Source organism: Anabrus simplex, chromosome 7 (genome assembly GCF_040414725.1).
Source record: "Anabrus simplex isolate iqAnaSimp1 chromosome 7, ASM4041472v1, whole genome shotgun sequence".
NCBI classification, from domain to species: Eukaryota; Metazoa; Arthropoda; class Insecta; order Orthoptera; family Tettigoniidae; genus Anabrus; species Anabrus simplex.
The window spans coordinates 293,100,627-293,125,022 of record NC_090271.1 but is presented as its reverse complement, the minus strand read 5'-3'; the positions used below and the strand labels follow the sequence as shown (position 1 = coordinate 293,125,022).

At 39.8% G+C, this 24,396-nt stretch overlaps 1 protein-coding gene across 1 annotated transcript in view; it reads left to right on the top strand.

Annotated features, from left to right (window-relative positions):
• The window catches only part of LOC136877585 (mitotic checkpoint serine/threonine-protein kinase BUB1), a 402,777-nt gene that overhangs the window by 260,203 nt on the left and 118,178 nt on the right, over window positions 1-24,396 (top strand). The window contains exon 12 of the mRNA XM_067151742.2: window positions 8,529-8,971. Within this exon, the coding sequence (XP_067007843.2) occupies window positions 8,529-8,971 (443 nt within the window). The remainder of the gene's footprint in view (window positions 1-8,528; window positions 8,972-24,396) is intronic.

Below are 24,396 nucleotides of genomic sequence, written 5' to 3'. Positions count from 1 at the left end.
AAATATAGCTAAAAAGACCCTAAAACGGATGTATATCACAAAAACCTACATTTCTGAACACAGGAATAAAATAGGCAAATTCCCATCTCTAGTGATGACGTTATTGTAATGCAAACTGTAGTCCCATAGACAGACCGTAAACGTGCAGTATTACTGTTAATTTTGGAACCTGGGGGCCGATGACCTTCGATGTTAGGCCCCTTCAAACAACAAGCATCATCATCAGCATAAATTTTGGAACCTGTGCATATTTCTCAACTGGTGGCTGATTTATACGCTTCATTGTACTGGGAAGTGGTCTACTTCCTGGACTTAAGCCCTGTGATTTTATTTTGATCTCTAAGATGAAGGAACCACTTTGTAGTAGGTACTTCCATACTATTTTTATAGTTCTGGCAGCGGTAGACTACCCCATTCACAGTATCCAGACAACAGGGATACTGCGGCTTCCACATCACTTGCAACAGGTTCTACGCAATGTTGGGACTGCTGATATATCCACAAGGATGCACAAACAATGCTGTCAATTGTGTACACTGTTTTATTTACAAGTTATTTACACAATATACTCTATGCATATTAATGAACCGCCATCTCGACGAACATCTGACTGCTACAGTAGCATGTCACAACCCACTACCAACATAACAAGTTTACATACTTGACTTCAAACACTCGGCTGACAGGACTTCCGCACACGTCTCATTAAAACAACTCTATTCTATCCTCAAGACTGCCTTTTTATATACGTTGCCTGGCCAGGCTTCTAGAAGAATATGTCATAACATGTTTTCTCATAAATTTGAGAGTTCTAATAGCCTACTTACAATGTAAGGAACTTTCTGCATAATTCTAGTGGCACATAGCATTGTTCTGGACTTATAATAGTGTGTTGCATAATGTTACATTGGATTACATGTAATAATAAATTATATTCTAATAATTACGTGTTCTTAGATTAAATAAACTCATATTAATATATATAGATAGATATATATACACTGACAGTGACAATGCAACACCAAGGAGGAGTGGTTTGAAAGGGATGAAAGTTGGGGAAAAAACAGAGACGGCACGGACGAATAATTGATGTTTATTTCAAACCGATATGCAGGTTACACAATGCGCACGGCATCGACTCAGTAGGATGTAGGACCACCGCGAGCGGCGATGCACGCAGAAACACGTCGAGGTACAGAGTCAATAAGAGTGCGGATGGTGTCCTGAGGGATGGTTCTCCATTCTCTGCCAACCATTTGCCACAGTTGGTCGTCCGTACAAGGCTGGGGCAGAGTTTGCAAACGGCGTCCAATGAGATCCCACACGCGTTCGATTGGTGAGAGATCCGGAGAGTACGCTGGCCACGGAAGCATCTGTACAACTCGTAGAGCCTGTTGGGAGATGCGAGCAGTGTGTGGGCGGGCATTATCCTGCTGAAACAGAGCATTGGGCAGCTCCTGAAGGTACGGGAGTGCCACCGGCCGCAGCACATGCTGCACGTAGCGGTGGGCATTTAACGTGCCTTGAATACGCACTAGAGGTGACGTGGAATCATACGCAATAGCGCCCCAAACCATGATGCCGCGTTGTCTAGCGGTAGGGCGCTCCACAGTTACTGCCGGATTTGACCTTTCTCCACGCCGACGCCACATTCGTCTGCGGTGACTATCACTGACAGAACAGAAGCGTGACTCATCGGAGAACACGACGTTCCGCCATTCCCTCATCCAAGTCGCTCTAGCCCGGCACCATGCCAGGCGTGCACGTCTATGCTGTGGAGTCAATGGTAGTCTTCTGAGCGGACGCCGGGAGTGCAGGCCTCCTTCAACCAATCGACGGGAAATTGTTCTGGTCGATATTGGAACAGCCAGGGTGTCTTGCACATGCTGAAGAATGGCGGTTGACGTGGCGTGCGGGGCTGCCACCGCTTGGCGGCGGATGCGCCGATCCTCGCGTGCTGACGTCACTCGGGCTGCGCCTGGACCCCTCGCACCTGCCACATGTCCCTGCGCCAACCATCTTCGCCACAGGCGCTGCACCGTGGACACATCCCTATGGGTATCGGCTGCGACCAACCTGCCCTTCTCAGCCCGATCACCATACCCCTCGTAAAGTCGTCTGTCTGCTGGAAATGCCTCCGTTGACGGCGGCCTGGCATTCTTAGCTATACACGTGTCCTGTGGCACACGACAACACGTTCTATAATGACTGTCGGCTGAGAAATCACGGTACGAAGTGGGCCATTCGCCAACGCCGTGTCCCATTTATCGTTCACTACGTGCGCAGCACAGCGGCGCATTTCACATCATGAGCATACCTCAGTGACGTCAGTCTACCCTGCAATTGGCATAAAGTTCTGACCACTCCTTCTTGGTGTTGCATTTGCTCTGTCAGTCAGTGTATATATACAGCAGATGTTTTATGACATAACCTCACAAATAATATGATCATGATTATTCCAAATAAGGTTCATACACAACTACGTAAAGAATAATATTGTAACGTGTTAGCGGGGTAAATAAATTAATTTTAAAAAAACCAGAACCTGGTAGCGTCCTCTTTCTAAGATTTATTAACTAAGCACTACAATTACAGATTTACACACACATGATAGCCGAGCTTACAACTTACACAAGTACACTTACACGGTTCTCTCTCTCTCTCTCTCTCTGTTTCTTGTGTTCCAACTACAATGACACAAACACAGTCATAGATTATTTACACTTGAAACATGTTAATATAGCATGGTTTCTTAGATGATGTTACCGATGTCTCAAAGAATAGGTATCTGACTGTTCCATGTATCTATGTATTTCCACTTTCTGTTGATAGAGGGCATCCCCCTCTATTTATTTATTTATTTATTTATTTATTTATTTATTTATGTATTTATTTATTTATTTATTTATTTATCATGCCTTTGTAGGTGGCGAAGTTAGGGCTCTTGGCCCTCTCTTACACTTAACCACTGTACACATCATTGAGAGCGAGCATGAAGGATTATTTCTCGGCGAGACCTTTTAATATCTTCTCCTAGAAGTGAATATTTTTTCTGATTAAGCTGACTAATTAAGACATGGAGCCCTCACACATAGAAGCAGCGTTTTTATGTTTCAAATGATGTTTAAAAGGTTTAAAAACGATGCTAAACTACTGCATCATTTGCGTGCTTCGATGATTAATGTTGTACTGCATCATTTACATGCTTCGATGATTGATATTGCCGGTAATGTAACATTTTGAATTTGTATCATCTGTGTATGATCATTCTTTCCTTTCTTTTCCTTTTATTACGGCCGACCGAGACCCATCTTTGTACTTGGGGCGAGTATGGCATGTGTGCGAGTTGTGGGAGTGATCGTAGTGCGTCATAATCTTGGTCTCTGTTTATTTTAATGAGCTTCTCGTAACATTTTGCCATCATTTGGAGGTATGGTCTGTGTGTCGGCCGGAATATCTGTTCTGGCCGTACGCAGTGTAAGGGGTGATGATTCTACGCGTGACCGTGGGGTGACAAACGTCCTGCTGTCATTTGACCTGGTAAGCTATATATCTACTATTGACGTGAGACCTTATCGCTGGAATGTTGTATTGCACTCTACGAGGTGCCCTGATTTATTTATTTGGACAGAGCTGCCGAGATTATTTGCCTTAGAGGGCAATTGATTGTATGGTTGAATGAATGGGTAGATGGATGGGCTAAGTGTTAAGATGTCGTATCGGTCGGTTAAAATAATATTTATTTTTTCTTTATTGCCCCTCATTTTCTTTTGGGAGCGAATCCTTTTGTTTCCTTATTGTGCGTCCAGGTCATTTTCTTCCTGGACGTCGCCATGTTGATTTGTTTCTTCCTTGGCCACGTGCTGGTTTATGTTACTCTGATTGATATGTTTTACATTCTTTGCTCCGTAGAGCATTCTCTTTGCCCTTCGTGCTAATTTCCTTGGTCACGACGTTTCTCTGATTTAAACACATTTTTTGGTTTATCTGTTCCTTGGTGTGTGGGATTGAAAATGTGTGGGAGGTATTGTTAAAAAAAAGGGAGTTAGCAAAAGACAAGGGACTCCCACGCTTGTGATTTAGTATTTTATCCTCGGTGAAGGAATGACTGAATAAAATTCGTGCAAAGAATATTCACTTCGCAGATTTGAGTAGGGAAGTCACTGATTGTATTAGTGCCTACATCTCAAGAATAACTATACCAGGTGTATGTATGGAATGTTTAGGTCACGGTACCTTGGCACAATTGTCATCCGGACTAACGCCGAGTATGTATGTATTATCCTGTTATAATCATTGATTTTTTCTTTAAATTGATCCTTTGATTGACGTTGCATTTCAATAAACCCTTATTTATCTTTTCTCGGATTTTTACTCCTTGTTGTGTTTGATACTAACTTGTATTGCTTGTGGTGAATAATTTTTCCAGTTCAGGGTAATGTCTTTCGCCCTTCCTGACCGGGGTCCACGCCTAGTTTATCTTTCGATCCTCATATTTAACTATGTGCGTACGTTAGAGGGTGGGTGTGGCTCACACTACATTCACTCAGCCACTCCGTCACACTCGTTAGCGCTGTCGTGGTCCACAGCCTATACGTCAGTCTCGCAGGTCGGAGTAGTATCCGCTGTTCCCTCAATCTGTCAAACTCCGTTCGCAGTCTGCACACGTCGGCACCCAGTGTTCCCTTCGCGTTGCTCCAGAACACCCCAGGTTCTTCTTCAGCAGCCGGCCTCAAGAGACGCGCGCACACACACACACACATCAGGGAAACAGGAACGTGTCCTCGGTTCCAACAGGCAGATACTCCATCATGCTGACATCTCAGCCCAGGGTATCACTGACTGCGTTCTTCACTAACGCACACCCGCGAACTCGATCTCGTGCTCACTCACTCACTAACTGACTCTCACTGACTGCAGGCAGGTCGTTCCTCTCTTATATACCTGCGCTGGCCCTTCTAGAACAGTCCGGATGCTAGATGTATCCAGGAACCTCGCAAGATAGAAGACTCCAGATTAATAGTCGAGTAATTTGTCGTCCCATGCGGCGCAACCATGGATAGAAGAGAGAAGGGCCGGCCCAGCACTTAAATGTTGCTCGCGATTTGTACGGTCGAGCGTAACGGGGGTGGGGTGATGGGTACGAGCTCGGCCCGTAGTATCTTTCTTCTCCCATTATTTTGATATCGCCAAACCATTTGTTTATTTCTCTCCATAGTTTCTTTAAGAGGGTTGATCTGTAGTGTGTTTCGTATGGTTTCATTTCTTATCTTGTCCCTCCTTGTTTTATGCAAGATCCCTTGCAGAAAGCACATCTCTTGTCACTTGTAATCTACATTGTGATCCATAGGTCAATATCGGCAAAGATGATGATTTATGTATCATGATTTTTCTCTGGTAGGTACTTTCCAATTTCTAATTATGTCTGATACACAGTAAAAAAAAATTGTGCAATTTCCTATCCTCTCTGAAATTTCTTCCTTGATGTTTCCTATCCCAGTTGGCTTACTTCCTAGATATTTGAAAGCAGCTACTTCTTTAAGAATTTTCCCATTACACCTGCCAACGGCCGTAGCCGTGTCGACACACCGGATCCTGTAACATCTCCAAAGTTAAGCAACATTGGGCGTGGTCAAGATGCGGATGGGTTGCCACGCGCTGTTGGTGGGGGGGGGGGGGGTAAGGGAATGGAGGAGCGGAAAGGAACTAGCCACCCTACCGTACGTAAACTCCGGCTCAGGCACACCTCTGCGGAGGATCGGACCGGCCTTTGGGCAGGAAACGCACACACGCACCCCCCCCCCCCCCCAATTACACCTAACATCTAACCATTTTTTTATTTTCTCTACTAATTTTCATTACCTCACTTTTTGTTAAACTTATTTTCATGCCTGTTTCTTCAATTGCCCTCTGCCAGGTATTTAGTTGTTCTTCCAATTTTTGTTCATTCTCTTCCCATAGCCCCAGGAGCTCTAAACTTTGGAGCGTGGATTGGCGACCACGGGGCCCTTAGCTGAGTCCTGGCATTGCTTCCACTTGTGCCAGGCTCCTCACTTTCATCTATCCTATCCGACCTCCCTTGGTCAACTCTTGTTCTTTTCAGACCCCGGCGGTATTACGTATGGAGGCCTAGGGAGTCTTTCATTTTCACGCCCTTCGTGGCCCTTGTCTTCCTTTGGCCGATACATTCATTTTTCGAAGTGTCGGATCCCTTCCATTCTTCCCTCTCATTAGTGTTATATAGAGGATGGTTGCCTAGTTGTACTTCCTCTTAAAACAATAATCACCACCACCACCTCTCTACCCATATCATTACATCATCTACATATGCTATGATTTTTCATATTATTTGCTGTTGACCTTGACAAACTTTCCTGTTAATGATGCCCATCACAATATTAAAGAGCATTGGTGAAGGTACACTTCCTTGTCAAACTCCTCTGTCTGTTCTAAACCATTCTGATTGTTTGCCATCTATTATTACACAGTTCGGTCTAGAAAGCCAAGAGTAATGGCTGAGAGAATCTGTTGTGCTAACTGCACCACACCTCGTAATCTGCAGGTCTTCGGGCTGAATAGCGGTCGCTTGGTAGGCCTTGGCCCTTCGGGGTTGTTGCACCATGGGATTTATTATAACACAGTTTAGATATTTGTTATACAAAAGAATTATAATCATCATTTTACAGTTCCATTTTCCGAGTACTGTTGGCGAACCTCTTCCATTCTGTCTTATTCAGATACATTCTGTTGTCAATGACATCCTACGTTGTCCTTCCCCGATCTGCAATGTCCATCTTTACCATGTCCATCCAGTGGGCTCTTGGTCTTCCCACAATCCATTTCCCTGCCACATGTCGCTCCAAATTAACATATGCTGTCCTTCTTGGCTCCATCCTCATTACATGCCCAAACCACCTCATTCTGGACATACTGATCCGATCTAACAATGATGTAACAATCCCAGCTTCCTTCCTAACCACATCATTCCTCAACTTGTCCAGTTTGGTTTTTTGAATTGTGGACCTAAGGAATTTCATCCCGGATGCCTGCAACATTGATGAGTCTTTCGTAGTGAGGTTGCAGGTTTTAGTACCATATATTAAGATTGGTATTAAGTACCGATTGAACATCACCAGCTTTGATTTTGTTGGTACTTTGGGATCCCAGAGGAGTGTTCGTGCTTGCTGGTAAAACTGAGAGATCTTATGCACTCTATTTGCCACCTCCTTTGTAGCTAGTGTATCTCGAGATATTACACTGCCGAGGTATGCTAACCTTTCCACACTTTCTAGTGGATGGTTTCCTAGCATGATGTTCACTGGTCGTCCCTCTCTGTTTATTGCCATCACTACTGTTTTGAGTTCCCTCATCTTAAGATTGAACTCCTGGAACTTAACCTTCCATTCATTGAGTCTCGACTGTACTTGTTCCTCAGTTTCTCCCCAGATCATAAAATCATCAGCGAAGGCCATTGCTTTTAGTTCACCAGAGGTTTTCTGGATGTTTTTCATTATGTCATCCATGATGGTGATAAACAATAATGGGGATAGTGCAATGCCTTGCTGGGCTCCACTTTCGGTCTTGAACCAGGATGAATGTCTGTCACCCAATCGCACATAGCTGGTCTCATACAGCATCTGAACTTTCCTCACCAGTCCCTCTGACACATTCCTTTTTCTAATAATACTAGTACTAAATGGATGTAAACACTCCATAGCTATACCTCAAAAGTAATAATAATCATAATAATAAAACATTTGCATTATTTACCCATGGGTTAAAGAATATTGTTTCAAAGTTATATTAGTCTATTAGACTTGCGTCACTACATTGGGAGATTGTAGACATTTCATGGAAATATCTCATTTGTATCCATTGTAATTAAGTCCCCACTAATAAAGAAACAGCCCTTGTAGTTGTAGTTGAGAAGTTTCACTGTACCAACAAAGAATCAAACAGGATGAAAATAGCACCCGTCCGGGAACAAACATGATTTGGAAACTGGTAAAGGGATAGCAACACATAGAAAGGACAGACATCATTTGAATGAATAGCTCAAAATGGCCAGAACAGTATCATTATTACAAAAGAAAAGTCTTCGAACAAGTTAGCTACATGTTTTGGGTCACTTAGCTGTGAGCTTCGTGAGGAGGTGGTGGGCTGGAACCCCTTTGTCAGCAGATGATTTTCCATGGTTTACCATTTTCACACCAGGCAAATGTTGGGGCTGTATCTTAAGTCCATAAATGTTTCCTTCTCAGTCTTAGCTCTGTGTTATCTCATCGATGACATAGAATTTCTCTATGTCGGTACAATGTAAAACACACAAAAAAGTAGAGAAAACGGAGTCCAGTATCAAGAGCTGATGGGACTACCCTTTTCCTTTTATTTTTTGCCAAAAGACTGAAATTTTCATTTTGCATATAATCCTAGATTTTTCCAAGTCCCCAAAATGAAAGCACTTATATTGAGATGTAATCATTTTATCCTGTTCAGTTCATGAAGTATTGTATATCTTCATTTTCTAGGTCTTATTGTTGTCCTAATGCTCCAGTCGCTCAGAATGAGTTACGTGAAGAATGCATTAAGACTAGCTCAGCTGTTCCTCAGCACACTACTCCAAGACATGTAGTGACCAATTGTCTTAGTGTTATAATGGAAACATCAAAAGATAAGTCTTCATCTTCTGGCAGTGGTGCAAGTAGCACTAAAAGGATAAACCCCCATTGGAATACCTTTGAGAATCTCGATCATCTGATGGAGAGTTCTCCCGAGGTCAACAAGGAAGTTGCAGCCAAATTCTCAAACGTAACGGAAGACCAGGAACAGACCGATTGTATTGCATATCCGCTTTCACCAAGTATTCTATCAAATCTGCTGACTGAAATACAGTTTCCTGATGAAAGACATCAAGAACAATGTGTAATCCTTGGTACAGGATTACCATTAATGCAACAGAAACTTACTGTAGGTAAGTATGTTATAATTTTGATTAGAAATACTGTATTTTTAAGAGTCAAATAACTTCATTGACAACCTTAACCTCATGCAATATGCAATACTATGACATAATGTTCTGTCCCCATTCTTAGATTACTTACAGTAGCATATTTATAGTTACCAAACCTGCGAAGTAGGTTCTATGTTTCAAAATTTGACTGACTGATGTCAGGAACTACCTGACTTAATTTTTAAACTGTTAATGTTTGCTTGCTTCTGGAATACAGAAACATAAAACTCAGCTCACTGCGTGTCATTTGTATAAAATCAGTTAATCACTACTGATTTGTATTTGGGGCTGTCGCCCATGTGACAGATTCCCTGTTGTTTGTTCTAATGTTTTTTTCAGCGATATCAAAGCAGTTGGAAATTTATCAAACATCTCTCTTGGTAAATTATTCAGATCCCTAAATCCACTTCTTATTAACAAATATTTTCCCCTATTTGTCTGCTTGAATTCCAACTTTATCTTCATTTTATATGATTTTTCGTACTTTTAAAAATTCCACTCAAGCTTATTAGTCTACTAACGTCATTCCAGGCCATCTCTCCACTGACAGATGAGACAATTCCACTTAGTCGAGTTGTCTCCTCACTTATCTTCCCAGCCATAAGTTTCCTAAATTTTTGCATCATTACTCATTTATCCGAAATCCCCCTGAAGGAATCATGCTGCTTTCCTTTGGATCTTTTCCAGTTCTTAAATCAGGTAATTCTGGTGAAGATCCTTTCCCCTAAACCATGGTCTAATTGGGGTCTTACCAGTGACTTATACACCTCTGTTATATCTAGAGACGAGAATTATAGGCACTAAAAGCAGTTAAAATAGGCAGGCATATAGGCTCTTAAATTAGCCAAAATAGGCATTTAAATTGGCAGTAATGTGTAAAATAGGCAACAAAATAGGCATGAAAAAATTACTTAATTTAATAACACACTCAGTTACTATAAAAGAAATTTACAAGCAACGTTTCAATGTTTTCCGGTAACAATCTTGTTCTCCTCTCATTCATAATGTTTTTGTACTGAGAGAAAAATCTCCCAACATCATATGAAGTCATTGGACAAAACTTCAGTGAAGTCACTTCATCTGGTTTTATTTCGCTGACAGCGGCTGCCTTCCCAGAGGTTCGGGTAAAACTTCCCCTGACTTTCTTCCACAATCCTAAATGACTCCACCAGGAGCATGCCACTCTTCTCCAACTTGGTGATTGCTCCTGACATCCTGATGAAATTTGAAGATGCTCCGGTTTATGCAGGGGCATATTAGCTCCCAACATTGCAGTTCATAGGTCTGAAGAAAATGGTTGTTGGTCGCTGCCCAAAGTGGACTGGTAGAAAGGCTGCATTGATACAGATTTCTGTACTCGTATCACATGTATCACAGTATTTCTAAGTTGATCTAAGTGGTATTCTTCTCACATTTGATATGAAAAATAATAAAATTGACATAAATTACATTGCCCCTATATTTTAAATTTTTACAGTTGGGCTAATCAGCAATAATGCTTGGTATATATCATGCAGTTGTTTCATAAAAAAAAGACTGTTAGAGATTATGTTTCTGGAAGTACAAAACTTTAAAGTAGGAACAAGGAAATTAGTAATTTACATAGAAATATGTCCTCAAAGATTTTCGGTTATAATTTGGCAGTATCGTGTCGAGTTCACCGGGTGAAAAATATAATAGAAAAGACGTGAAACAATACCGGAGTAGCGTAGAAGAGAGATCCGTCCTTTATGCTTTCCAAGGACCCACCAAGTTGGCCCTAGCGGTATTCTTACATATATATATAAGAATGAAAGTGAAACTTGGACACTACAGCACAGTGGTAAAGCCAGAGGGTCTCTATGCGTCAGAGAGCCTGACAATGAATAAAAAGGGTGAGCTTCAAGATCTCAAAAGAAAGGAGAGGAGAATCTTAAGGAAAATTTTAGGACCACAGAAAAATGCTGATGGGAAGTGGAGGAATAGGAAAAAAAAAATGATCTCTACAAATACACTGAAAAAATCAGTCACCATGTGAAAGCGAAGGCTAAAATTCTACGGGCATCTAGAAAGAATGGATGAGAAACGGCTAAGAAAATATTCAAGTACATCACTGAACTGAAAGCTTCGAAGTGGGTAGAAGAGGTAAAAAGAGATGCAATAGAAATTGGACTTACAATGGATATGATTCACAAGAGAAAAGAATTTAGAAGCTGAGTGTACAGCATCAAAACATTCCAGGAGAAACCATCAAAATATAGACCCAAATTGGTCATATCTGAGAAAGAAAGGAAGATTAGAAATGAAGAGGTTGTGGCAGGAGGAGAAGAAGAAGAATAACAAGAGAAAGCTTTAGATTCAGTGCGGTCCATAGGCGGCCAAATTCGGATACAAGAAGAAGAAGAAGAATGAAATCGGAGGCACTATAAATCTCAGATTTGTGAACATTTTATTTGTTTCTATTCACTAACTTTGGTCAGCCAGGTCAGCTGTCATGAAGAATATTTTGTGTTACCTGGAATACATCCTGCATCTTGCGTGCCCACAAGGCCGCTACCCTCGTTGAAAATTAAAAACCACATAATTTGAAATTGTCGTGACATGTGCCCATAACCTTATTTTTGTCACAAATTAGTAAGACTCTAGAGGGGATGCTAGAGGCTTGTTAACCTGGGAACTTACGCCCCTCAGACTCTCCACCAATTCAGACTAACGGTCTTTTCGCTGGCCTGGTCTTATAAAGATAGTCTTGGCATCCTTATGAAACACACCATGGCATCGTCCTAGCCAGGCTACATTGGATCCGCAACCTGCATTGCGCGAAGGCTTAGCGGAAATGTGGAAGTGTAATAGAATTCACGACTTTATTTTTTTGCAAGTTGCTTTGCATCGCACCGACAAAGAAAGGTATTAAAGGCGACAATGGGACAGAAAAGGGCCAGGAGTGGTTAGGAAGCGGCCATGACCTTAATTAAGGTACAGCCTCAGCATTTGCCTGGTGTGAAAATGGGAAACCACAGAAAACCATCTTCAAGGCTGCAGACAGTGGGGTTCAAACCTACTATCTCTCCAATACTGGATACTGGCCGCACTTAAGCGACTGCAGCTATCGAGCTCGGTTCACAATTTTTTAAAGGGAGGTTTAAAATTTGTATTTCAGTTATAAATCTTTATTTTCACAGGAAATAGATCCCAGTTCAAAATATCGATTTAATTTTCATCCTTTCTGTGACAAGAGACCACTGGCGTTCTAACTCCTCACTAAGTAATTTAATGATTATTTACATTTTAAGGAATATAAACTATTGAAAGTTCACAACTAATACAGCATTGCAACAAAACAACTTGCTACAATAAATAAATAGGCCTATATATGCTACAATGAAATGCGATCACAGTTCTCAATCACAAAGATAAAGGGGAAGAACGAACTTGCCTCCTTACTACAAGCTTGACAGACTACGCTTCCTTTCGTAGTGAAATTGAGATCCCCTGTGATCCACTGCTTCAGCCAGTAGGACTTCGACGATTTCTTTTCTTGGGCATTGCCGCAAACACACTTCTTTTTCTTCCACTTCACAATATATCACAGCATGCTCTGAACATAAAGTGTACGCGAACAACGGTTCAGATCGGAAGGGAGGTACAGGGCATATGGGTTGTACAAAGCATAGTTCGACGTTGACTGGTTCTCGCATATGTCTTAGGAGGTTGGAGGGTTTGAAGGCTTCGAGGTCAAATTCTTCCTTGTTTCTCCTGATGGAAATTTCCCTAGAACTATTTCTGGTGACTACTGATAATTCCCATTTTTGTGTGTGGGGTAAACAGATATTGAAAAAGGAGAAGATAATTCTGCCAAGCACACTAGCTACAATATAATGCACTGCAAGAAAATTGGCTTTTTAAAAATAGTCAAAAGGCATGATTTTTTTTTTGCTAGTTGATTTAAGTCTTACTGACACAAATAGGTCTTATGGCAACGATGGGACAGGAAAGGGCTAGGAGGGGGAAGGAAACGGGCGTGGCCTTAATTAAGGTACAGCCCCAGCATTTGCCTGGTGTGAAAATGGGAAACCACGGAAAACCATCTTCAGGGCTGCCGACAGTGGGGTTTGAATCGACTATCTTCCGAATACTAGATACCGGCCGCACTTAAGCGTCTGCAGCTATCGAGCTCGGTAGGCATGTAATCACCAAATAGGCACAAACTCCTGAAATAGGCATTTATAGGCACAATAAAACTAACGAAATAAAGCTAAGAAGATCCTAAAACGGATTAATATCAAAAGCCTACGTTTCTGAACACAGGAATAAAATCGGCAAATTCCCGTCTCGAGTTATATCCTTACTACAACCTGTAAGTACCCACATAACAATAGAGATCTGTAACCTGTATTTACAATCCTGTTGTGATTTCCCAATCAGAATCTTTCCTTATATTAACACCTAAGTACCGTATTTCTCAGAGTCCATGACGACCCTGAATGCGAGACAGCCCGTAATTTTTCCTTCAAAAATATTAAATCAGGCTTAAAATGTGCTTTGTGAAATCATAATTTTATTTATAACTAATTTTAAATTTAATTTTTTTTTTTAAATACGCCCCCAAGTATCATGTACATCCTACCTACTTCTCTAATAATTTTCATTAGAGGTAACTGATACTGCCTTTGCAAGTTCAGGGAATTCCTCTCCATGAACCCGCATTCGTATCAAATTTCATGTTATGGCCATTCAGACCTTGCTTTTTTCGCAGTACCTCATAATTTCATATTCGACTTCTTACCTCTTACTTCTTACCTATGTCTCATGAAATGAGTAACACCAATTAATAAAAAAATAATTTTAATAAAACTATTTGCATTCAACAAGTATCACACACATAGTTAGATGAACAGCTTTAAATGCAAAGGTTTCGTTGATAATTAAAAATAGTGAGCTTAAATGACCAACTAGGGATTTGAAGTTTGCTGATAATCAAAATTAAAACCTAAGTGAGGTACCTCAATCTAGAAGAAATAGATTATTTTTAAATGGAACATAACATGCAGAACCCCAAAATTATTTCTGTTCAGTGAGACCAGGAATGTATTCTCAGAATAATGGAACAATTCCACAACATTTAAGGTTACAGGTGAAAATAATTTAAGTATGAAACAAAATAATTGGATGATCAGTTAGGATTCTACACGGAGTCAAGCTTAAGGTTCACAAGAATTAGTTATCCAGAAAATAACTTCATTTTTAATCAATAACATCTGAACTGAAGTCACTCATTATTTTCAAAAAAACAAGGGAAGGGGTAAAAAAAAAAAAACAATTCATCATCAAATAAACGTAGGAAGCTGGCAACAACCAGAACAATAGCCAAGACCAGATATAAAACGTACCGAAAACAAGCCTAAAGCAAGGTACCGTAATAATTTTGAGGTTACAGTTACATAAGAAGAAATAAATGTGAGGCTGTACAGTATCATCCATTTTAGGCCTAACCTCACTTATACAAGCACGTTAATAGGTTTTACATAAACTTTACCAAAGAGTAAATAAGGAAACAGCATTGAAACTTTACTAATAATGATGTTAGCAGAAGAAAACATTGATTTTAGCGAATATCACTGATTTTGAATTGAGTCAACTGAATATCAGATACAGTTCATGGTGCGATAAAATTGACACCAAATTTTAGCCATACATATCAGTTCATTTAGTTAGAGGTTCCAGAATAAACACAGCAGAATAATGTAAATTAAAAAACACTACTAGGCCTAAATTGGTGTAGAAGGAAAAAAAACTTATCCCACATTCAATACTGAAGAAAAACAACTTCGGCGGCTGGCGCCGATGCCAGAAATGGTGTTCAACCCTTATCCAAAAGCGATCCTTAACCAGGGTCATATTTCTGTCTTCTGGCCATCCTTTTTAGCGAGAAACACAACATTCCATCTGATGCTGACTCCATCATAGCATCGAATAATCACAGCACTTTTCACTTGTCTGTCCAATAATTTACTTCATTGTCGCAGTTTATTCTGGCAGCTGCTAGGAGCGCCACCAACTGGGCGATTCTTTATTAACGAGGAGCACCAACAGGCTGCGCTGCGTTGCACACTCGCTTCAATAATGTGACACGAATTTTAAATTACTTGCCAAAGAAATCCAAATTCTTCAATAACGTCTCAACCTATAATTTCATCTTTGACTTCTTTAAAGCATTCTTGTAGCGGATCACTGAATTCATTTTGTGTACAGAACCAGGATACGTTTCTAAGCTATCTCTATCTTCAAGCTAACGCCGAACTTTGGCTCCAATTATGCTGTACTTCCTTGCAGCTGTACAATTATTCTTCATATCCACCTGTTTAATAACTATTAACTTAAATTTGGCATCATAATATCGACGAGAACCTGTTGAAAATTTCCTGGCATATCCTGTTCCACGTGTCTCTAATATATTCGCGCTGTCGCACACATATTCGTTATTTTTACTAAGCATCAGGTACAGTAGAGAAACCACGACTTGATTAGGACTTCACACCTATTCAAGACTGTGCAGATATAATGTAGAATAAATTTGTACAGTGTTGATTAGGTTGGAAGTCTAAAGAAGAGTTCTGGTTACTGAAACCAGGAAATCAACACGGAAAATGAAAATCATAAATTATGATGAGGTACAATAGATGCATTATAACTCTTCCACTGTGTAGTGGTGGCCTTTCTGTATGAATTCAGAGTCCCATCCTTGCTCTTCCAATTTGAATGACATTTCCTACGCAGCGGGGGCTCAGAAGTATATTATGGTCGACCTTGGAGTTACCTCAAGAGAGTAGCTTAATGTTTTGATGCCATTCTGCAGATTTGATAAACGCTTTGTAGGGGCTAGTAGAATGTCATTCTCCCTTCTCTATTTTCTGAGAATCAGTGATATATGGTGGCACTGTACAACCGGCTGCTGCTACTAGTGTTCTATAGGCTTAATAAAGATGCAGAAGTTAAAAGTAAACAAATTTTGTTCCCGCAGGCGTGGGGGTGAAGGGAAGAAGTGTTGTTACCGTGGTAGCTGCCATTAATGCTTGTTCTTCTTTTTCTTTTATGACCACATAGGATCACTTTAGTCAGTCCGTCGTTCAGGTCTCTTTGAAGGGATTGTTCGGGCTTTGCGGTCCTCCCAGTACTTCTTCAGACGCTCTGATCTTAGTGCCCTTTCCTCAGTTGAAAATGTGCATGTTGTTGGTTTGTTTTGTGCAAGGGTAAAGCGGAGGTTTGTATTCTTGAGTTTTGTATTCAATTTTATCTTATTTGTGGTGTCTTCTGTTGTAAGGCCTATTTCCTTCAGATCCTCTCTTACTTCTCTGAGCCATTTACATCCTGTTGTGGTATTTTTTGAGACGAGATTGTGTTGTACTAGTTGTTTCAGAATTCTCGAATCCTGCATCCTCATGATATGTCCAAAGAAACCAGTCTCCTCTTACGCATAGTATCTGTAATGGGTTCTAGCTCTTTGTACACGACTTTGTTAGGTATTAACCGCCACTGTCCATCTTTCTGGTATATTTTGTTGATGCAGGTTCTTCCAATCAATTTTCTGAAGTCTGTCAGTCTTTGATTATTTATTCAGGTGAAAAAGTGTTTCTGCTGCATATGTAGCTTCCAGTTTTATAACTGTGTTGTAGTGTTTTATTTTTGTATTTATTGATAGACATTTCTTTTTGTAGATATCCCATGTTAATTTTTCTGCTTTAGCTAATCTATTTGTTCTTGTTTGGATTGAGATTTTTTTCATTTAGGTTATGTATTATTACTTCTCCAAGATATTTAAATTGAGTTACTATTTTGATTTTATTACTATTTATGGTGACTTCTTTTAGCTGTGTTGGTTTTTGGGGCATAATTTCTGTTTTTTCTAATGATATTTTGAGGCCAATTTTATTTGCAATGTCTTGAAGTTCTGATATCTGGGTTTTTGCTTCTTTTATGTCCACTGCTATTAATGCTAAATCGTCCGCAAAATCCAGTCAATTTGTTTTGATTTTTCGGCCAATCTTTATTTTTGGAGGACATTTCCTAAACCATTCCCTCATTACCATTTCTAGAGCACAGTTAAATAATAGTGTTGAGAGTCCATCTCCCTGCCGTAGTCCAGTTTTAATTTCAAATGTCTCTGATGTTTCACCCCTAAACTTCACTTTTGATTTGGTATTGGTGAGAGTCAATTTTATCATGTTTATTAATTTGGGATGTAGTCCAAGGTGTCTTAAAATTTTAAACAGAGTTTCTCTATGGATGCAATCATAAGCTTTCTTGAAATCTTTAAATGTTATCACCATATCTCTGTTTCTTCTCCTGTTATAGTCCATTATCAACTTAAGACTCATGATCTGATCAGGACAGCTCCTCCAGGGTCTGAAACCTCCTTGATATTCTCCTAGTTCTTTCTCAAGTTGTAAACTTGTCCTATTAAGGATGATTATTGAAAATATTTTGTATGTTATGTCTAGGAGCGAGATTCCCCTGTAGTTATTAGGGTCGGTTTTGTCTCCTTTTTTGTGCAATGGATGAATGAGGGCTCTTGTCCAGTGTTCTGGTAGTTCTTCTTTAATCCAGATAGAGACAAGTTGTTGATGGAGGGCAACTTTTGGTGACGTTCCTGCATATTTCCAGATTTTCGCAAAGGTCTGATCTTCTCCTGGCGCTTTGTAGTTTTTTAATTTATTCAGAGCTTGGTAGACTTCCTTTATTATGGGGGGATTGATGTTCTCTAGTGATGTTTTTATCGGGGTGTTGGTGTCCAAATGAAGGATTTCTGTAGGTTCCTCACAATTTAAAAGCTTGTTGAAATGTTTAGCCAGAATTTCTGCATTGTCTTTATTGTTATGGGCCAGCTTGCCATCTTCATCCTTCATCAGTAGGGTCGGGGGTTCATATTTTTGGAGCTGCTTTCTGAAGGTTTTGTAGTAGTCCCTTGATTGAGTTTTATTGAATTGTTCTTCGATTAACTGCAGGGTGTCCTTATGATACCTTTTTATTATTCTTAAGACTTGGGTAGTTTCTTTTCTGTTTTACTAGCTTTTGATAGGATATTTCTGTTTTTTGGGACTGATGTAATAGCCATGCCGGATGTCCTTTCTCCACTGTTTCATCACATTCACTGTTCCACCATTGGTGTTTTTTACGTGGTTTAATTGGAGCCAGGTCTTTTGCAATTTTTTTAAGGTTGTGTACTAAGTCTTAAAGTTTATCTGTGACTTTTATTTTTTCAGTTTCTTTCTGGTAATTTTTGTTGTTGATTACCTGGGTAGGATTTATTTTTCTTTTAGTTTTAAGGGCTTGCTTTTGTTGTCTCCTCTGGGGAGTGAGTTTAATTTTAATTTTAACTACGTCGTGATCTGAACCTGTGTGTATTCCTCGGAGGACTTTGACATTATAGATCTCTTTGTGGTGGTATTTGTCTATGCAGACGTGATCCAGTTGCCATTCTCCTTTAGTGTAGTCAGGGTGTTTCCATGTTTTGAGTTTTTTAGGTTTCCTCTTAAAATATGTAGATTTTGAGATTAAATTATGGTTTCTACACAGGTCAACTAGTCTCTCTCCATTTCTGTTTGTTTTCTTGTGTCCTGGCCATTTTCCAATGATGTCATGGTATTTTATTTCTCTGCCTAGTTGAGCGTTGAAGTCGCCTATTAATAATTTTATATGGTGTTTGGGGATGTTATCTATGGTCCGGTCCAATAGGTCCCAAAATTCTCCTGTTTCCTCCTGATCTTTTGAGTTGTTTTTATCATTAGTGGGAGCATGGGCATTTATTATAGTATAGATTTTATTAGATGCCTTTAAGGTGAGCGTTGAGTCGTGGAGACTGTGATCTGAATTCTTGAACTGAGTTTATTATTTTAATGCTGACCAAAAATCCTGTTCCAAATTGTGGTGACATTCTTCATCACTCTCTTCCCGGGTATACCTTTATAAAGTCTGTACCCTTGAGATTCCAAGGCATCCTGGTCAGAGTATCTAATTTCCTGTAATCCCATGATAGGAATTTTGTGTTGGTCCATTATGTCGGTGATCACTTTTAGTTTACCGGTTTGCACGAGTGAGTTTTTATTGTGTGTAGAGAAGTATGTTATCTGCTTTGGTTTGATTCTTGATTTTGTCTCATTCGTGTATGTGGTACTGGGGTATTTCCGTACCTATGACTTCACAGTATCTTTCAGGTGGCAGCCCACCGTATCCGAATGCTGCCTTCTCTGAACTCTTGGTTCAGCTGGTGGAGTATTCCTTAAGACCTTCCATGGTTGACTGTCAAGGTGTCACCTGTGTGGGACTAGGCCCCGAATTACAACTCTGGATGTGGTCCAGTGGGGTAATAATGAGGCTGCTCCTCTGGAGTACAGATGCCTTGTGCAGCCGCCCTTAACCTGGAGAACAGACGCTGCATAATGGATTCCAGTGGCATTTCCTCCACTGTGGGGACCATCACTCCACCCAAAGAGGCTCATTCACCCGAAGCCGTTGGCCCCCTTAGGGAGTCAGGTTATTTCCCGCCGCCCAACACTCGGTGTTGGCAGTTTTACAGCTGGGTGCCAGACCAGCAAACCCTCCTCCTTTCTCATTCCGGACTTGGGACCGGACAATGGCGGAGTTAATGTTCATTATTGTTAGCTCACAAATGCAAGATGACCCGTGAGTTTTCACATGGAATTCTGAAGAAAAAACATGTTGTTGGATTCGAAGAAATACGATACTTACATTGATACCCGTGAGTTACTGTCACCTCGTCAACGCAGTAATTAAAACTGAGAGGACTTTACTCTTTGGTGAAACTTATAATGGTGATAAATTAACTCTCTATAGCAGATTGTCGTCATATCCAATTTTCTGTAAAAGTTGGGAAGTAAAAGCAAAAAACAAACATACATTAATATATGTATCAGACAGCAATCAGTTTCTTCAGAATCTTTTGTGGACGATTTCCATACATCAGCTTAATTGCTAGTTAAGAGATATTTTCTGATTCCAGTACTTTGTGAATGTGCATTTTCAGTTTCATTCTTAAAAATTGTAATAGCATCATTCCAGGGGCATAAGTGACTAACTTTTCAATTTTGTTACTTGAAACAGCATCCCCAGCCTACCTTTACGATACATGTTTTATGAAAACATACTTAGACCCCTAGAGAGTGATGATAATCTTTTCGCTATAAATTATATTAAATTTAAAAAGACGCAGGAGTATATAATCTAACCTCTGAAATCGGTGATGAACATTGCTGTGTCTTGAAGTATCACATTCTTATTTAATGTCAGGAACTAGTTCAAAAATCAAGCAGCCGTTTACTTCGGCCTTTATTTCTAAGGAGTTAATAAACTACTGTCGGTCATGTTATGTACAGTTATTGCAAAAACATGTTCTACCCTTTCACTTTAAACTTCAATGTTTGTTTTCACAAGTCAGTCATGAGTCGACAGGTATGATTAATCTACAATTTTCACCATAATGGCCAAAATTGGTCCGACCGTATTGACTGTAATTAGTGTCGTGTATTAAGGATTTGCCTTGTCAATACAATGCCTAGTTCATTATCTAACACATTGATATAAAAGTACATGTTTCGAGAATATAAAAGCATTCCCTTCTTTAAGCACATTAGAGCTGTTAAAAATCATACAATCCAACATTTAAATTGTCCATAAACTATCTCCAGTTAAAAATACATAAACAAATCAAACATGAATACTCTTTCATGTTGTCATCTATGTAAATTAAATCGTAATGACCTTGTGTCTGTACATTGACCATTTTGGCAAAATTTTCTGTACAGTTATCCGTGTCAGGTGTAATAATGACCATCTGCATATTTTTTAGCTTTGGTGTCTGTTTATCTATAGCTTGAAAACTACTAGATATATTTCCACCAAACTTCATATTTAAAATCCAGCTGTACTTAGGTTTTAGGGTCAATATTGTTCCTAAATCCCTGAACTGACTGGGTGTTCAAACGAAACCGAAACCATGATTTTGCACTCCCATAGAATATACACAACAAAACTTAATGGAAATCTGCCTGTCTTAATGGAAATCAATTTCTAAACCTTTTCCTCCTGTGCATCATTTCAATATGAGGATTAATAAGGGAGATATCATTAACGGACCTTTTTTCAGTACAAGATCCACCTGACTTAACTCGAGCAGGTGCGTGTAAAGCATATTTCTTATAACTTGAAAACTACTGAAGAAATTCCAACCAAACTTTATATTTAGCATCCGCCTGTCCAAAGGTAGATTTTAAAGTCCATACCATTTCAAATTCCCGGAATGGACTGGCGTTTTATAGGGAACCGAAATGGTGATTTTACTCTCCCACAATATATACAAGACCAACCTGACCGGAAATTGATCAAACTTGATGGAAATCCATTTCTAAAACTTTTTTGTCATGGGTAATTTTTTGACAGGAGGATGAATAAGGGAGATATCATGAACGGTCAGTTTTGCAGGCTAAGTCCAGCAAACATAGCCCAAAAGGTGTTGTACGTGGAGCAGATTCCTTATCTATCTATATAAATAAAATTGTAATGACCGTGTCTGTGCATTGACTATTTGGGTCAAATTTTTGTACAGCTATCTGTTCAAGGGGTTAAAAGAACAGTTAAAGAAGAAAAGACCACGTCATGGAAAATATTCACTCAGAACTGGAGGAAGACAGCAGAGGCAATAATAAACTACTGTGTAGTGTTATCAGTGGTAAAAGGAAACCAATGAATAGCATTAAGGCACTTTAAGATGAAAATGGAGAAAGTTACATGAGAGAAGTCCTGAAGAACCATTTCAACCACCTACTGAATAGACCAGTTCAAAAACAAAATACAGAACTGGAAATTCAAGCCTACAATTAGGAACCTGCCATCACCTGGACAGAAACTGAGACAGCCTTAAAATCTATGCCTAAAGGAAAATCTTCAGGTGCAGATAATGTGAATGCAGACACGATAAAGGCAACAGGCATCCAGGGTGTACATTGGCTGCACAGAGTACTAAATGCCATATGGACGGACAACAAGATACCTGCAGATTGGAGCAAGGGCGTTATAATTCCCCAGTTTAAGAAAGGCAGCAGACGGAAACCCACCCAACTATAGAGGAATAACACTGCTGTCTCATGGTCTAAAAATTCTAGAGAAGATCATACAGAGGAGATTGAGAATCATCATTGAACCACAGGTAGAGGAGGAGCAGTATGGAATTAGAAGTAATGATCAAAAATAGATCTAATTTTTAGCACCCACATGCTGATGAAAAGTATTGGGAGAAAGGCAAGAACCTGGTCATTGTATTCCTGGATATAGAAAAGGCCTATGATAGTGTTATAAGAGATGAGATCTGGGAGTGCCTGAGGGGGGGGGGGGAAGAGGGGGAAAAAATGTGCCTCAAGGACTGGTAAGGAAAATTCAGATGTTGTACAGAGACTGTACTAGCTGTGTGCAAATTGGGGAAGGTCGATCATGGTTTGAGACCAACAGTGGATTTCAACAAGGAAGTACACTGTCCCCACTACTGGTCATCACTGTTATGGACAGTATAATGAACGTCAAGGAAAAGTTAGGTGAACTGAATGCAGTTGCCTTTGCTAATGATATCATGGTTTGGGATTAAACAGAAGTAGTACAGACCAGACTCAACGTATGGAAATCCCAGTTCCAGGAATATAACCTCAACATCAGCGGTGATGGCAGTCAATAGAGAAGGGTGTCCAGCAAGTGTAAAACTAGGAGACACATCAGCTAGAGTGTGTGGATAATTTTCCTTACCTTGGAAGTGTAATCTCCAGTGATAATTTGGTAAGAAAGGAAATTACAGAGTGCAAAAGGGATCAGAATTCTACTAATAATAATAATAATAATAATCGTATGGCTTCAGCTACCGTGTGCAGGCATTTAAATTTGACGCCATCTGGCTGTCTGCTCGTCAATTTCGACGTTCCGTTTTATTCTGCTAACAAGTAAGAACATTTTTGTGGGATGACATGATTCCAAAACCGGCCGAACTGATGTTTAACAGCTATTGACCTATGGTATTGAAGTGTGCTCCCTCACAAAAACAGATTTGAAACTCCAAGAATCAGAGATGAAATTTCTTAGATCCATCATCCAGAAGACCAAGATGGACAAGAAATGAAGAGGTGAGGAAAGAAGCCAGAAAAAAAGACATCCCTATTAGACCGAATTGGCACATCCAGACTACAGGGCTACGGGCATGTGATGAGGTTGGCGCCTACAAGAACAGCTGGAATAAGTTTGGAAAGACAGGTGGAGGGGGAAAGATCTGCAAGAAGACCTAAAACCCGATGGATGGATATGATCAAGTTTGATCTAGTTACCAGGGGAAGGACAGTGGATGATGTTATCCGTGACAAGTTGTATATGGACAGGAAGAAGTGGAAGAGGCTCATAAACATTACCCGGGGAAACTGGGACTGCACGATGATGATGATGATGATGATGATCCGTTTAAGGGGTAATGACCATCTGCATATTTATAGCTACACCGTCTTACTAATAAAAAGTCCTTATACATTTGTTTAACACTTGTATAGTTATACAGCGAATAAATGCTAGATAAGCCTTGTATATTTTTGTTACTAATAAATGAAGTATACGCATTGTATTACAATACAGCACGTATACACTTGTTCCAAGTCGTAGGAATCTCTTCCTGCAGTTCACTGACGTATTTCGCACGTTCACCGCCTTTATGATCGCTTCTGCTGGTTATCTTCGAGCAAAACTTTCCAGAAAGTCACACAGTAGCACAGCATATCGAAAAGGCAGTGGCAACACAAAGTGAGACAGCTGGAAATTTGCTTATATGGATATCAACATTTCTTCAGCTTGCTTGTGTAATGAACGCCACGAAAGAAATGGAAAAGCTTAAGAAAAGATCAAAAGCTCCTAGCTGGGATAGTACGGAAAATGTAAGCAATTATAATTGAATCTGAGTTGAAAAGGGTACACTTTCCAAAATCTTTTTTTTTTTTTCCCCTCAGGAGAAAGAAAAAAACTTATGTAGCTAAAAGAAAGGTTTGATCAAAAAAGTTTCTGTTAGGCATTTATACATCATATATCTCCGTATTCAACTACATATTACGTACAGTTTTCAAGTTATACCATTTTTTTTATGTCAGTAAATATGTCCCTTTTTATACTCAAATTCGAGAAAGATCTTCGTAGAGGCAGATAATGTATAATAAACTTGCCGTTTCAAAAGTCTGTTAAATAGTAACACATTATTTCACTAAAATATGCCCAACCATCATTTCTTTTATAGTTACCCATTGCCATTCCTTCTTCTTTAAAGTGTTTTACTTTACGAAGATGTCTAGCCTCCATAACCTCTAAATGGTGTATGTCTC